The following is a 16,682-nucleotide window of genomic DNA, read 5'->3' as shown; positions in this document are numbered from 1 at the left end:
GTTTATCAGTTCATTTTCTATGAATGTCAGTTTATCAACAAATCTTACTGACGATTTCATTAAGAAAAAGTCTATGCGTGATATTTTACATTTTTCATATAAATTTTTATTAGAAACTCTTTTCCGAAAAGTACCACTTCTGTAAGGTTGGCGGTTAAGACCGCTACAAATTCTTAAAACATAGCAGTAGAGCAAAAACAACAAGAGTATGTTTTTTTTTTGTGTTTGGTCCCTAAAATGTCAAAATCTATAAACAAAGATTAACCGCATAGAGTAGTTCAAACAAAATTTGAGGATTTAGAACCGAAATTAAAAGATAAAAATAAATGCATATTGGAACCCTAATGCTGGTATGTGATTAATGTACCAGAACATCTTTCAGTAGAGTTTTTAAAATTTGTTTACTGGTCATAACCCTGAAGTTAAGAAGTGAAGTAAGTTTCGTTGCGTTACTCAGTAAGCAAAAATATTTAAACATTTAAATTTAGTATGTTTTTTTAATGCAGCATCCTTTTATAGAAGAAAACATAAACGAAGCTAGTTTTTTGTTTAAATACAGCATCTGTTTATTACAAAACAACATAAGCAGGGGTCCATATGTACTTATACTATACATAAGCAGTTGGTCCTAGGTTCAATCTTCACTGCGCGCCTTTAATAACAGAAACTTTTTTTAACTATGATTTCTTCCTAACCTTACTGTTTCTTACTTTCGATCAACTTTGTTTAAAAATCTCCCTCTGTGCTTTAAACAGAACAATGATTCAGCAAATTTCTTCAAATTCGGTTATGCAAATTCGAAAATATAGTGCCAAAGTATTTTTAGTTATTGTATTCTGTTAAGTCTTATAAACGGCAAAAAGAAAATATTCGCAACAAATTTTCCCTATGGAAGCCAGATTTTAAATTCGCATTAACTACCGTCAAACATGAGAGACTATAAAGAAGAGGGTTACTCACTATTTTTGCGAATATTAAACTTTAGTGCGGAACAGCACAACAGACTCAATTGCTTCCCAATGCGACACCTCAAAATATGTACCTCTAAGGGCGGCCGCCGTAGCCGAATGGGTTGGTGCGTGATTACCATTCGTAATTCACAGAGAGGTCGTTGGTTCGAATCTCGGTGAAAGCAAAATTAATAAAAACATTTTTCTAATAGCGGTCGCTCCTCGACAGGCAATGGCAAACCTCCGAGTGTATTTCTGCCATGAAAAAGCTCCTCATAAAAATATCTGCCGTTCGAAGTCCCTGTAGGTCCCTCCATTTGTGGAACAACATCAAGACGCACACAACAAATAGGAGGAGGAGCTCAGCCAAACACATAACAGAAGTGTACGCGCCAATTATTTATTTTTTTAAGTGGGCGGCCGCCGTGGCCGAATGGGTTGGTGCGTGACTACCATTCGGAATTCAGAGAGTGAACGTCGGTTCGAATCTCGGTGAAAGATCAAAAAATTAAGAAAAAGTTTTTTCTAATAGCTGTCGCCACTCGGCAGGCAATGGCAAACCTCCAAGTGTATTTCTGCCATGAAAAATATCATATATATTAAAAAAATTATCCGGTGTTCAGAGTCGGCTTAAAACTGTAGGTCCCTCCATTTGTGGAACAATATCAAGACGCACAGCACAAATAGGAGGAGGAGCTCGGCCAAATACCCAAAAAGGGTGTACGCGCCAATTATATAAGTGCGTCATGACTGGCATAAGCGCATTAAAAGACAAGCTCAAGAGCTTTGAAGGCATTTGTACTGAAATCCAATAGAAAATCACTCTTGATATTTAGCAGTTCCTAATATGGAAAATAAAAGAAAGGCGGGTCCCATTTGTAGAACAAATAATGTATAGGAGTATAAAAATTTCAGAAGCAAAATATTGCAATAAGCATTGATACGTTGTCTTGGGATTTGCTGTTATTTACAAACCACAAACACATACGAGGTGTGTTCAAAAAATAAGGTGAAGGTTTCAAATTTCACAGACTACGTACATTCGAGTTTCGAAGATATGTTCACGTAAGTGGTTTGCATGTTCAGGGCTTTTCTGCTATCGAAAAAAATAAATCAAAGAAGTTGCATCAAATTTTGTGTAAAAAATGGAATTAAGTGCTCAAAAATACTTGAAATGTTGACAGTTGCATACGGTGGAGTACTCTGGTGAACAAAATGCTTATAAGTGGTACAAGCTTTTCACAGAAGGTCGAGAAGATGTGACTGACGACGCTCACTCTGTACGTCCCAGCACATCAACAACCGATGAAAATGCTGGAAGTGAAGAAAATTGTTATGGAGAATCGTTGAATCACAATTAGAGAAGTTGCTGATGATGTCGGCATATCGGTTAGCTCATATCATGCAATCTTTTCGGAAATTTTGTGCAAGAAATGTGTGTTCGTTCCAAAATTGTTGAATTTCGACCAAAAACAACGTCGGACGAGCATCGCTCAGGTATGACATCTACGATGACCCAGATTTGCTTAAAAGGGTCATAACTGGTGACGAATCATGGGTTTATTTGTTATGACATCGAACCCAAAGCCCAATCGTCCCAATGGGAGGGTCCAGGAGAGCCAGGAGTCGATAGCAGAAAATCGCCGAACACGCAAAACACTTGTCTTATAGTGCTAAAACCGTGAACATATCTTCGTGACGAGTGTACCAACAAAAATAGTGAAGTCGAATGTAATTAGCCCGCGAACTTTTAAACCTTTACCTTTATTTTTAAGCACACCTCGTACATACATACATATATACTTATGAATTTAATTAGAACTTAACCACTTTGTTAAGGGCCAAAGACAGAAGTGTTCACTTACATATTAATCAAGTTATTCCAGTTTATAACAATCATTCAGCACTTTATTAATCGCTAGTATTAAAAAACTTGATTATGACGATATCATTGTTTAATGCTTTGTCATGCACATATTTATTATTCTCGTTGTTTAATGCTTTGCCATGATGAAGTATTTTTAATACTAGCGATTAATAAAGTGCTGAATAATTGTAACCTGCAATAACTTTGCATTTCCTTTCTAGCAACAATAAAACATTTAGTACATATTTATACAGTTTGTCAAGAAAATGTGTCGTCATATTAAAATATTCCAGTTTGCACTTCTTAACTAAAACCATCACTTCTGCGGCCAAGAAAGTAATTTTACATATCTATTTTCCAAGGATGATAGATTTACCAAGTTTGCTTTGTAACTATAGTGAAAAAAAAATTGTGAGAGAACTTTGACTGCCACGTCACTTGGGGATTCAGCAGAATCCCACACAATCATTTCACACATAATTACACACTCGTCCAATCGGTTGTTGTTCAGATGGTAACGAAGCTGTTTGAGCGAAAACCAGCCGATATTCGCACAATCATTTCACACATATTCACACACTCGTATAATTACACTCCAAATGATGTCAGCCCATTGGCTGATACTGTCAAATTCGCTCAGAGTCGAATAACAGTCTGTTATAGTACGTTCACATATGCATTAATTACCAGTAAATCCACAAAATTAATCACCCGTTAACATATTGGTGGAGTATTTCGGTGTTTTTGGTTTGTTTAATTATTATTAACGATATGAAGAAAAGGCAAGGAGGAGAAATAGCTAATTTACTTGCGCAATTGGCTACTAATAATGAACAGTTGGAGGAAACCCGTTTACGACGTTTACTGAGGTTTCAAAATGTTATGGTAGCAATACTCATCGAAATTCGATATAACATTTTATACTAAGTAATAAGAGGGCACACGTTTATGGTCAAATGCTTTTTTTCTGTTATATGAATGCATAGTTAATAATACCTGCCTAACAAACATTTTATTAGAATGCCTACAAACCTGTTTTCTTTGCCGGCATCCATTTTATTTAGTTTTTACTTTAACGTTTTTCTATACACTCGAAAAAATAATGTTTTATAGTATTACACAGAAAACACAGGGTTGTATGCCAAAAAGTATGGTTATTATCTAGGATTATTTTATAATCTCAGATTTTGGGAGAGAAAGTTTGTATGGGAAATCTCGCTTTTTTATTACGGATTGGGAGGTAAGCCCGAAAAAGTGGATCATCTACGTATATGGGAACGTATTATTTTGCATTTTATTTTTGTGTTATTTTTAAAAAGAATATTTGTATTTTCTACAATTTTATGTTATTTATATTAAAAATAACCAAAGATTGAAAGAAAATTCCCGAAAAAAAATACATGCCCTATGATCAAAAGGTATCGGGAATGTTTAATTTAAACGAACCGCGCACGTGGGAATCGGCCCATATTTTTTTCTTATGTTGGTAGGACTGTAAGATAGTAAAGAATATTATTTATCCGTTTTGAAGCATTTGAGAGATGTTGTGTGTCGCAAACGGCCGGAAATGTGAGCAAACAATGCTTGGATTTTGCTTGGCCAAGAGCACTAAGCACAAATTGTGCTGGATTATTTGACCAAACACCAAGTAAACATCATCGTGCAAGCACCGTATTCACCTGATATGACCCCGTGTGACTTCCTTTTGTTTCCCAAATTTCAGTCGATAGAAAAGATCAAGGAAAATGCGACGAAGGAGCTGAAGGCCATCCCTTTGTCGGCCTACCAGAGGTGCATGGAGAACTGGGCCAAACATGGGCACATGTGTGTTGCTTCAGACGGGTCATATTTTGCAGGAGATGAAATAAATTTGCCTGAAATTTAACTATGTTTTGTTTTATGTAAACATTCCCGGTACTTTCTGATCATAGGGTACACACTTTTTTAAGCAACCTGTCTGAATTTCGATAGATCAGTAGATGTTAGAAGACTTCCTTGACAAACTGTATTTAATTTAACCGAGCTCCTCCTCCTATTTATAATGTGCGCCGTGATACTGTTCAACAAATAGCTAGTTTAAAACCGACTCTGAACGGCATAAACAATTTTTTATGAGAAGCTTTTTCATGGCAGAAATATGTCATCGCGTGCTGAGCGACGACCGCTAATAGAAACAAACATATTTTTTTCATCTGATTCTAACGAATTCTACCTACATATTAAATTTATACCAACAAATTATATTATTACATTAGCCCTTTAATAATCTTATAAGTGTCGAGTTTCTGAGAAGGTACTCAGATTTAAAAATTTAATAATTTAAATATAAATAAATTTAATAAATGTCGGCAGCCCTATTCAACCTTAGATGGCAATTTTAAATAAAATTGATTCGTTTTTTTAATCTATAAGTTAATAAACGTATACAAAAATAAAAAAAAATAACTAGTGAAAAGGAATTTATTTTACTAAACTTGTAAAATATCCGAATTTATTTCATATTGTAAGCACTGCGCACCAAACTAAAACCACCTCCGTCGAATCGATGAAGATGGACCTAAGTGTATAAAAAATAACAAGTGTCAGAATCCTTCATTTAAGTGCTTAAAAAAGTGTTTGGCAAGCTTATTTAATGCACACATTTAACATTTATTTTAAAGAAAATACGAGCAATTGAAATCCCCTTAAATGATGGAGCATGAAATAATATGTCCCAAAGTACATTGAAATTATTATTTTTTTCCAAAATTTCATGGCTATCCTATTCGAAATTGTTTTTAATCGAATTTGATTTTTTTAAATCCCAAAAAAGGATAAATATAAAGAATGACGATCATAGTCCAAGGGTCCCAAAATCTTGCGCAGAGTCTCTGAAAACAAAAACATACAAACGGGTGAGAATAAAACTTCTTACTCATCTTAAATATGATATATATATATATGCATATAGATACTAGACGTAGTTTACAGTTCGCATTTCTCAATGCTCTCACTCATATCTGCCTTGAGTTCAAAGAGAAGAAGTAGGAAGTCAAGTCTGTAACTGCAAATTGGGCAAGGGTAATCGTTGCATATAAAGTTGAATTCGTATGTACGTACATATGTATATCTTATCTTCATATAACATTTCTAGTTTGAGAACTTTTGCATGCATATGCATTAATATATATTGTATACATGTATTTACATAGTTGTATTTTACCTCTGATAAACAATTTCACGCTCGTTTGTGATATTAAGGCGCATAACAATTCAGTTGTTTCAATGTTTTCTACAATCACAGTCGCAAACTAGATTTTGTTTCGACAGTATTATTGTATTTTGCTTCTATTCTTGTTTTGTTTGCTCCTAACTTATACGTCATGGTGTTCTGGACCTTAATCATTGGTGCGCTTCTAATCGTTTGGCTATACAAGCTCAACAAGGATTATGTTGTAATGGCATTGTTTGCCAAACGCGTGCATACAGCTGACGGTACGCCCTTGGAAAATTCAGTAGGAACTCCAAAGGGTAGAACAATATTTTCTAATGTATTCGATTTGGCACTATCCAGTGATAATGGTGAGTCTACATATCTACTTATACATACATGAATAATTGTTGTTGCGATTTGCATGCATGCAGTAACCAGGTGTAACTAAAATTGCGAAAAAAGACCTTTAGAAAGAACTGGGCACTGTCACCCATCGCCTATCGAGCTCTAGACAAAAGAAACTATTAAAATATAATTGCAAAGGTTAAAACGCTCTCCTGCTACTTTATATTTGCTTCGATATATGTATCTGTAGTTTACTCACATCAAGAAGGGCTAGATAAGATATCTCACCCTCACCCTTGACAGCAAAAAGTTTTTATTCAAGCCACAGAGACTTAAGGTTAAGGCATTCAAATACATGAATACCATTCTACTATGGATATACCACCTTAATCAAAAAGTTCTCACAATATATTCAGACAATTTAAATTAAAAGTTTATTCCTTCGGCTGTTTAAACATGTTCCCCGTTATGGGCATAGAATTTTGGTACGAATGCTAATCACAGATGTGGCAACCTAACAAAAACAAAAAAAATAAAACTCAAATTAGTTGACTTAGAGCGTCACCTGGCGATTAACGAGAATTTTTTTTATCAAAGTTGTATACCTAGTAACTAAATACAATAGAAACTAAATTGACTTGAGCCATACGGGCTGCATACGATCCGGCATTTCTGATTAATACTTACGAATAGTGAAATTACAGGTTCACCAGCAAGAATAAATGATGATCAGTCGAAAAAGGCAATTTACTTACGCCGATGGCTTGATAATTGTGAAAGTAACAACAACCCCTCGGCAGGCAATGGCAAACCTCCGAGTGTATTTCTGCTATGAAAAAGCTCCTTATAAAATCATAAGAAATATCTGCCGTTCGGAGTCGGCTTAAAACTGTAGGTCCCTCCATCTATGGAACAACATCAAGTCTCACACCACAAATATGAGGAGGAGCTCGGTTAAACATCTAAAACGGGTGTTAGCGCCAATTTGTACGTATGTGGAACAACAATCGGTCTCTACCCGCGAGACCTGCATAAAGATGGCAGCTAGCTTTCTAAAAAGCTGAAAATTCCACTATCTTCATTAACACTCAGCGTGGACTGAAAGCAATAGCATTCAAAGTATTGAAATCAAGAATTGCAAATAAACAATTTAGGAGCGCTGAGCCCCTTTTGTGACACTATCCCTTAAATTCCGAATATAAAAACCATGGAATGAGTGAGATGACTGTTTAGATAGTCAGATCTGTGAGATCTCATAGTCGTTTGGTAAATATATAGAAGAAAAGAATGAATGTGATTCTATCGGTGAAAAGCATGTGTTTTAATCAGCGAAATGGCAGGTTACTATGCTATTTCACCAATGCTCCAACAACAACGTAAGCCCACATTTTTACTCTCTGTGATGAAATTGTTTAGGTGTCTCAAAAATTTTTTATTTTTTTATTTTCCCTTCTACTACCCTGGAGGTAGAAATGTTAGTGTCCTTGTTACCGATTTGACCAGACGGTACTTTCACTAATTTTAGGAATCTCGATTAGAACGCTGCGTCTCTCCTCAATGAGCAATTATGCAACGAGGTGAGAGATTTCCTCTGAGCATTTACTCTTCCAACCTAGGCTAACCGAATTTTTCGAACATGTAGTTCGATAGCAATAGAAAACCACCTGATAGACCTTTTCTGCGATTCAGAAAAGCGTTCTATTTATGAGTAAGCATATTATCATTAATTTATAAAAAAATATTTAACCAACCATCCAAGCTCCAATAATTTTTGTCGAGTGGCCAAAGATGTGTGTGACCTTGCATTATCATGATGGAATACAATACTTTTTCGATTTGTCAATTCGGGCCGCTTTTCTCCAACTGCATTATTTAATTTTATTAGTTGTTCAATGTAGACATCATAATTGATTGTTCAGTTGGTTGGTAAGTGTTCAAAGTGGGCAATTCCTTTGTAATCCCACCAAACTGATAACAAAACCTTTTTTGATGAGTATCAGCTTTTGATGTTGTTTAAGTTGGTTCACCTGGCCTGCTCCACGATCTTTTTCGCTTGACATTGTTGTAAACAACCCATTTTTCATCGCCAGTTATCAGTCGTTTTTTATTACGTTTCTTTGGCAAATCGCAGCTGTTAATGCGTTGCATTAAATGCGTTTCTTTCAGTTCGTGAGGAACCCATGTATGGAGTTTTTGTACATAGCCAAGTTGTTTTAAGAGTATTTTCAATGCATGTTTGTGATGCATGAAGCTTCTCTGTAATCGCACGTGTTGTACTGTGACGATCCGAATCGATTATTGCTTTGATTAGGGCGTCATAAATTTCAACTGGACGAAAACAGAGCGTTTTTCATCTTTGAGTAAAAAATCACCAGAACGAAATATGGCAAACCAATATTGACAGTGCCGTTCTTTTAAGGCTTCGTCACCATAAACAGCACATATCTCTTTATGAGCTTGCGATGCGGTTTTCCCTTTGCGGAAATAAAAAAGCAAAATATGACGAAAATGTCTCTTTTGATTTTCCATTTTTCAACGAACGCCAAACGAAAACTATGCAACCGATCAAAAAACTTTGTTTTTACTGATTGACAGCTGAATTACCAACTATCAAATAACAAAACGTGTTTTACATTTGTACTACGTCTGCAAACCTAAAAATTGAACTGAGGCCATTTATGAGTGAAATCCGCAATTACTTAGTTGCCAACCCAATAACAACGAGATTACAAAACTCGCTACAGTAAAAATTGAGCTGTTTGGAAATTTTTAACAATTAATATATGTTTTGAAGCAAATCAGTCGAGTTGAATACTGTACGCAGGCCAGAAGTAAAGCCAGCTGTAAAAAATGTTTCAATTAAAACGCATGGATGCAAACAATTTTCTATGGTTAATGCAATTAATGACTGTACTCTAAAGCATATAAACCTACTCAATAAGCAAAAAGTATTTTTTTTTTTTTTTGCAAAATACCAACTGTTTACTTGTTCACACAAAGTACAAGGTGGTGCAAAATTAATCACCCTATCGGAGGATTTGTAATGTTTGCATTTTCGCAAATGGTGTGGTATTATATCATAGTTAACACTTACGAACTAGAAAGCTGCAGTATACTGCAAGCAATGGAACGTGTAACCATTTTCGTTTTTTTATTTGTAACGAAAGTGAAACACGAAATTAGATGATTAATTTTGCACTGCCTCGTACATGCTCGAGTTGTTTTTTTGGAAGAAAAGCCCAGCACTGTCAACAAAAACAACTGCCAAAAATCGACGGTATTTTGTAGTCACTTGAAACTTGCACCTTATTATATAAAATATATATATAAAATTTATTCAGCTATAAAACAGCATACTCGGAAAATCGTACAAATTCTAGTTAAAAATTTTGTCAATGTTTGAAACTTTTCATTATTTGGTTTTAGTTGTATTTAGCATGAACTATATTTCTATAAAAAAATAGTGATGCATTTATAATTTGCTCAAAATTATTTGAAAATAAATCGTACGATTATGACATCCATTCGAGCATTTAAGGACCTATGCCACAAATTTCGCACTAGTTGCTCTTGATCGCGGCATAATGAGAATATAGTGATGTCACTAACTTAACCTCACTTTTTCGGCTGGTCTATTCGGATCATGTATGTAAAGGTATTAAACAGCGATCCGATAGATAGATAAGGAAATAAAAAAAATCTTGTGTATTTTGGTTTAGTTATGTTAAAGAAAGGCGTGCCAACTACAACATTACCCTAGATTATGTTAATATTTTACTTGGAGTATTGCCACTTTAAGTGAACCACTGGAAACATTTTTGTGATACGAAAGTCGTTAGAAGTCAATACGCAATAGGATTCGAAACAAGTAAAGTTAATTTTTGAAATAATTTTCACATCTTATTAGAAAAAAATAGTACGATTAGAAATTGTGATATAAATACGTATATACCACCTTAATCAAAAAGTTTCCGGAACAACCAACGAATGTAGTGGCTGGTAGGCCGTCGACCTTAAAAACTGCCGAAAACATCGATAATGTGAAAGAAAAATTGGTCAATAACCGCAAATCAATCAATAACCATTAGAGAGCTGGCAGAAGACTTGAGCATTGCTTATGGATCCGTTCAGGGCATTGTAGTTAATAATTTGGGTTTACGCCGTGTTGCTGCAAAGTTGATCCCAAATGGACTGAATTTCATACAAAAAAGGAATCGCGTTGGTATCACCAAAAATACATGAATTCCCATTCTGAATCCGAGCCAACATTCATCAAATGCATTATTACTGGAGACGAAAGTACGATACGCAATCCAAACATCAGACGAGGGAGTGGAGAGCTCCGAATAAACCAAGCCAAAAAAACCACGTCGTTCTCAGTCAAAAAAGAAAGCGATGCTCCCGGTTTTTATAGATTACAACCGTATTGCACACCATGAATCTCTGCCAGAAGGTCAGACAGTTCATAAGGACTGTTATTTGTGTGTTATGAGACGTTTACATTAAGCAATTGGCTAAAAAAGAAAGGCTTGGTAGGAAACAACTCGTGGCTTTTGTACCATTATAACACACCGTCGCACAGTACCATCATTATCCGTGAATTTTTGACCAAGGACGAAACGAATACCATCCATCGAATTTATTGCATTTTGAAGTGAAACTTCTTAGGCGTCGATGGACGAACGGGAATGGAGAGTAAAATTTCAAGGTCATGCAACGTTTTGGGCATTTTCGTTCCGCGTGAGAGAAAAAGATATAACGTATAGGAAAAGGAGAGAGAGAGAGCTATAGATGATGTTCTTGCGCTTGTGCATTATTGTTTTTCATGTACAAATGTACATACATACATATGTATGAAATACAACATAAAATAAGTGTTGATTTATCTTAAACCATTATTTTATTTTTGTAAATTTTGTCTATTTGTATTCTCTGCAAATGTTGTGAATTTATTTAGATATATATTCTTTCTCTCTCTCTCTCTCTCTCTCTCTCTCATTCCCTCTCGGGTCTCTCTCTCTCTCTCTCTCTCTCTCTCTCTCATTCCCTCTCGGGTCTCTCTCTCTCTCTCTCTCTCTCTCTCTCTCTCATTCCCTCTCGGGTCTCTCTCTCTCTTTCTTTGTCTGCCTTGAAAGTTTCACCTCTATTATGTGTACTATGCTACACGCACTTTTTTTATTTGATCGAGTCAAAAAATTGTTCTAGGGAACGCGTTTTAACAGCCGAAAGGAAGTAATGGAAAAATCGAGTACGGCATGAAAATAGAGTTCCAAAAATGTTTCGAGATCTGGATCACTTTTGAGGAATAAACTTGTATTTCGAATTTTCTGAATATACTCCGAGACCTTTTTTCATCAAGGTGGTGTAACATAACAAATAATCTTCAAATTTTCCATGTCCAAGCTTTAAAATATGAGTAATGTCACACTGACGTAAATGTTGCTAGAACGGAGTTTCAATACATAGGAAAACAAGAATTAGAAATCTTCCAGAATAGTTCAAGTTGCCATCATTCTAAAATAAGCATGCGGAATGAGTCAAAATTACAACAAAAACTACTCTACTGCCAACATTTTTTTTTTTTTAGTCAGACTTATAATTTCCAATATCTCCACAGTCCAAGGAGGTTAATTCATCGACCTTTTCGTAAGCCGAAATGTACCTACGTTTTGCGGAAACCAAATGACTTCACGAATTTTTCAACCACTTTTGGATAAAAAACAGTCCATCCGTAAGTGCTAGTAGTGGGTGGTTAATATAAAAAGAATTTTTGCAACAAATATTGAATTACTGTGATATTACTGTTATGATAATTTATGGTAATTTTCAAGCAACGAGCATTTACTTCTTTTGTATTTTGTATCTAGTGTTTGAATATTCTCGCAAGCTTGCCGCCAAAATGAAAAGAAGTTACTTAATCTACACGTTCTTCATGCCTATTTATAATATCATAACTGCTGAGGAAGCTGAACTTGTGATGAGCGATCAAAAAAATCTAATCACCAAAGGCATTATATATACCTTTATGGAACCGTTCTTGAACAAAGGACTCTTGACGGCATCAGGTAAATAAAATATTTTTCACTATTTTAGGTATTTTGCTTAATTAAATTTTTTGTAGGCAAGCAGTGGCACTCTCGTAGGAAAATGCTAACTCCCGCTTTCCATTTTAATATACTTGGGCAATTCGAGGAGGTGTTTAAGTGAGTTTACTTATTACCTATTCATTTTTGGTTTATGTACCTAAAAATATTTATTTCCAGAGAGGAAAGTAGTAAATTTGTACGGAACTTAGAAGCTGGCGATTTGAACTCGATTACTTTAAATGAAATTATACCAAAATTTACGCTCAACAGCGTCTGTGGTAAGCTATTAATGTGACTAGATAATTTTTTGTTTTACGCGTTTGGAACAAAAGTCATAATTTTCGCAATTCCAAAACCATCTATCAAAGATATACGAGTGGAAGTGGAAAAGCTCGCGGTATGAGGGATTAGAGAGTTTAGATGGGACTTTTTTACATATAATATCATGGCTATTTAGCACAACTATAAATACTAAATTTTTAGTCGAAATCGGTTTATTAACAGTTGAACACAAATTAGTTTGGCTACGGTGTCCACTAGAAAGAAAAACGAGTCGCTAAGCAAATAAAATACCCCAGATAATTATCAAAGAGATATCTTCTGTCTATGGAGACGCTTGCTTAGAAAAGGCAATAATTTGTTGGTGAATTAGTTTATTCAAGCAACGAAGAAAATCCTTCGAAAACGATCAGTGATCGAACCGGCCAATTGTCGCAACGTTCTCACTCATTGTCGAAAAATAATGAAAAAAAAATTTGGAAGATGCACATTTCAAAAATAAATAAATCGCAAATAGGTAGAAGTACGATGTACGAGCATCTTTAACATCCTCCTTCATGATCACAGTAAATTTAAGGCCAGGTCAAGATGGCGACCGAGGGAGCTTATATCACTTCGGAAGTAAAACGATCGCGGCGAGTGCTCCCACGAGATTTTGAACCCTTATAGCGAGAACGATGAATTTATGAATCAGATCGTGGCTAAAGCCGACAACTAGATTTAACACTTTAAGCTTGAGTGAAGTCGAAATCTGTGCAATGGCACATAAAAGTTGCAGCACCGCCTAAGAAGATCTTTATCTCACACTCGACTGATGGTTAGTGCTTTTGAGATTTAAATGGCATCCTCTAATTATTCTTGATTGGCGCGATAACCGCTTAAGCGATTTTGACTGAGTTTGACAAGGTACGCCACTCGTTTTTTTTCTTGTGCTAACCGGCACTAGTTGAGCACACCAACTGAAGTCAAAGGAGGCCTGTTTCCTTCTTTACTAGTAGTAGCAAGTACCGCATCGAATACTTTCAGATCTGGGGCGTTTGTATCCATTCGGACGACATGACTTAGCCAGCGGAGCCCCCGGATCTCTATTCGCCGCACTATGCCTATGTCGCCTCAAAGCTCATGCAGCTCATTGTTCCAAAGGCGTCTTACTGATCTATTAAACATTAAAAAGTACCACTTGGGAAGAAGAAGAGTAAGACAGACTTAAGTTTGCTTCGCCTACGAGGGTCATGTTGAATTGGCTGCCCTACATAAGAGAGGATACGAAGTACTTAACTACGCAGTCTATAGCTCAGTTTTAGATGCTTAAGATTATTGGTAATTTTTAAAAATAGAAAAAGGAGCACTAAGAAAAAAAAACTTACTACTGATGATAAAAAAATCAGCTATTTCTACCTTTGAAGGCCTGGACAAAACAAGTTTTTGTATTATAAATAAACTATATAGAAAACTCCGAAAGAGGAATATACCTAAAAAGAGAATATATTTCTTATTTAATTTCACTCTCCTTTCTCTTCATTCCGCGAACACATTATCTTCACTTGTATGTGCATATTCCATCCAAACCTAGAATTATATACTTGTCCTTTCACTATTTCCCTTACCAACAGAAACTGCATTAGGCGTCAAGTTGGATGAGCAAATGAATGCCGATCAATATCGCGCCAGCTTCAAAATGATTGAGGAAATGTTTATTGTGCGGATCACTAATCCACTTTATATGTTCGATCCGCTATATAAACTATTTTTGGCGCCCAAAGTTAAAAACCACATAATGACTGTGCATAATTTTTCCAGTGAGATAATCAATAAGCGTCGTCAATTATTAGCAGTGGAACATCAGCAAACCCGACCGCAGAGCGAAGAGGATGAAAAGGAGTAAGCAAATTTTATTGAATATAAAAAAATTTTTTATGATAAAATGTTCAACATATTTCACCAGTATTAGTTTTACTAAAAAGAAACGCTTTGCAATGTTGGACACACTCTTGTACGCCGAGCGCGATGGACTCATTGATCATGCGGGCATCTGCGAGGAAGTGGACACATTCATGTTTGAGGGTTTTGACACTACATCAATGGCACTGATATTTTCACTTATGAGCTTGTCACTGTACCCAGAAATGCAGGAGCGTTGCTACCAGGAGATACTCGAACATGTCGAAGGTTTTGTATTGGAGTGTGGATTGTTTCTTAGTAAAATTGGTTTTTTCTACAAATGTATATTTTGACTTTCAACAGATGACATTAGCAAACTGGACATCAACCAGCTGGGCCATCTTAAGTATTTGGAATGTTTCATAAAGGAGACTTTACGTTTATACCCCTCAGTGCCAGTGATTGCGCGCAAGGCGCCAGTTGAAACTCGTCTTGCAAACAACTTAGTACTACCTAAGAACACCCAAATCACTATACACATCTTCGACATACATCGTAGCCCCAAGTACTGGGATAATCCAAATGCATTTGATCCGGATCGTTTTACCCCTGATCGTTCAGTCGGCCGACATCCATTTGCATTTGTGCCATTCAGCGCTGGACAAAGAAACTGTATCGGTAAGTTTTCAATTGATATCGAAAATGTCACTTATATATATTTTTTAAATTAATTAATAACATATTTTTTCTTTTGTTTGCTAGGACAAAAGTTCGCTATGCTGGAGATTAAGACCCTTTTAGTTAATATTTTAAAATCTTTTAAAATTCAACCATTGATGAATGAAAACGATTTGAAACTTAATGCTGGTATGATTATAAGAACACCAAATGCAGTGAAAGTTAAATTGGAAAAAAGAGTCTAAAATTATAAAAATTATTTTAAGTATCAAGTCATTTATATATATGTATGTAGTCATGTATATAAGTGACTCTAAACGTAATTTAATATATATTTTTGAATTTAATTGTGGTTTCCCACCGTTTCTAAAAAAAATAAACTGACACAATTTTGATATGAGTTAAAAATAAAGACGCTCCATCTGGCAATAAAACCTGAATAGATTTTTAGCTAACAAAAGAGGAATGACTGAGTCGAGTGGCTAGCCAAAGAAGAAACGACACGTTTTAATGGGTTCTAAGACTAAGTAGGCAACTGAGTAGTAAAGCCCTCTGTCGATTTTTGGACCTTTGCATGTTGGTGAAGGCGAGTATCATATGCAATGGATCAATGAGCTTTACGACGACATAAAATAAGGATCCAGCGGCTTCTTTGGCTGGGTCATGTCGTCCGAATGTATACAAGCGCTCCGGCTCTGAAAGTAATCGATGCGGTACTAGCTTGTGGAACCAGAGAAAGACGAAGGCCTCCTCTTTGTAAAGCACCCGGTTTTCTTGCACCACTCTCAAGGGTTTCGAATGATGGGAAGTGGATTGCATAGTCGCGTCCAAATAATATTCAAGTTCTTGTTCTTGATGTTCCTTGATACGGATCTTCATTTCGTAGTGGTATCAATTTTGTACCGTGATACTGTTTTATCTATCCGGGGCATTCCTTGTCTTCCGCATCAAAATAACCTGCTTTTAAACCAATTTTAATATGTTATTGCACTAAAAAAGTCTTTTTTTGGAAGTATGCCATTCCATATCCACTTACTTTGATGTTCTATGTACACAGTGGCATCAAACTTGAATCAAGAATCATTCCTTACGAAGTTGCCTTCTTTAAGTAGCTCGATGGCCTCATAGCAATGAATATCTGAAACCTGATGTAAATCAATTCATTCTTAGTGCTAATTGGATTTAGTTGAAAGACCGCGGATGGCTCCATAAGGACAAGCGCTTGACTTTATTTACTCTGAACTGAACAAAAAATAAATATCGAGGTGAAAAAGAACTGTACCGTTTGGCTTTACAAGCCTAGATAGAACCCAAAATATATCTCACCATTTTAATTAGAGAAAATATATTGGTTGTCTCAACAGAAAACGTTTACCTTAGCTTTTTTTATTTCATAAAAATAC

At 35.6% G+C, this 16,682-nt stretch overlaps 1 protein-coding gene across 1 annotated transcript; it reads left to right on the top strand.

Annotated features, from left to right (window-relative positions):
* Positions 1-6,054: 6,054 nt before the first annotated feature.
* Positions 6,055-15,719, top strand: LOC128866145 (cytochrome P450 4p1-like). The gene is made up of 8 exons (XM_054106657.1): positions 6,055-6,378; positions 12,223-12,420; positions 12,477-12,558; positions 12,619-12,719; positions 14,334-14,601; positions 14,666-14,889; positions 14,965-15,279; positions 15,364-15,719. The coding sequence occupies exons 1-8, from the start codon at positions 6,180-6,182 to the stop codon at positions 15,522-15,524; spliced, it is 1,548 nt and encodes a 515-aa protein (XP_053962632.1). The 5' UTR covers positions 6,055-6,179; the 3' UTR covers positions 15,525-15,719.
* Positions 15,720-16,682: the final 963 nt, after the last annotated feature.

This window comes from Anastrepha ludens, chromosome 6 (assembly GCF_028408465.1).
Source record: "Anastrepha ludens isolate Willacy chromosome 6, idAnaLude1.1, whole genome shotgun sequence".
In the NCBI taxonomy this organism is placed as follows: domain Eukaryota; kingdom Metazoa; phylum Arthropoda; class Insecta; order Diptera; family Tephritidae; genus Anastrepha; species Anastrepha ludens.
The sequence above is the reverse complement of the archived record's forward strand: the minus strand, read 5'-3'. Positions and strand labels throughout refer to the sequence as shown.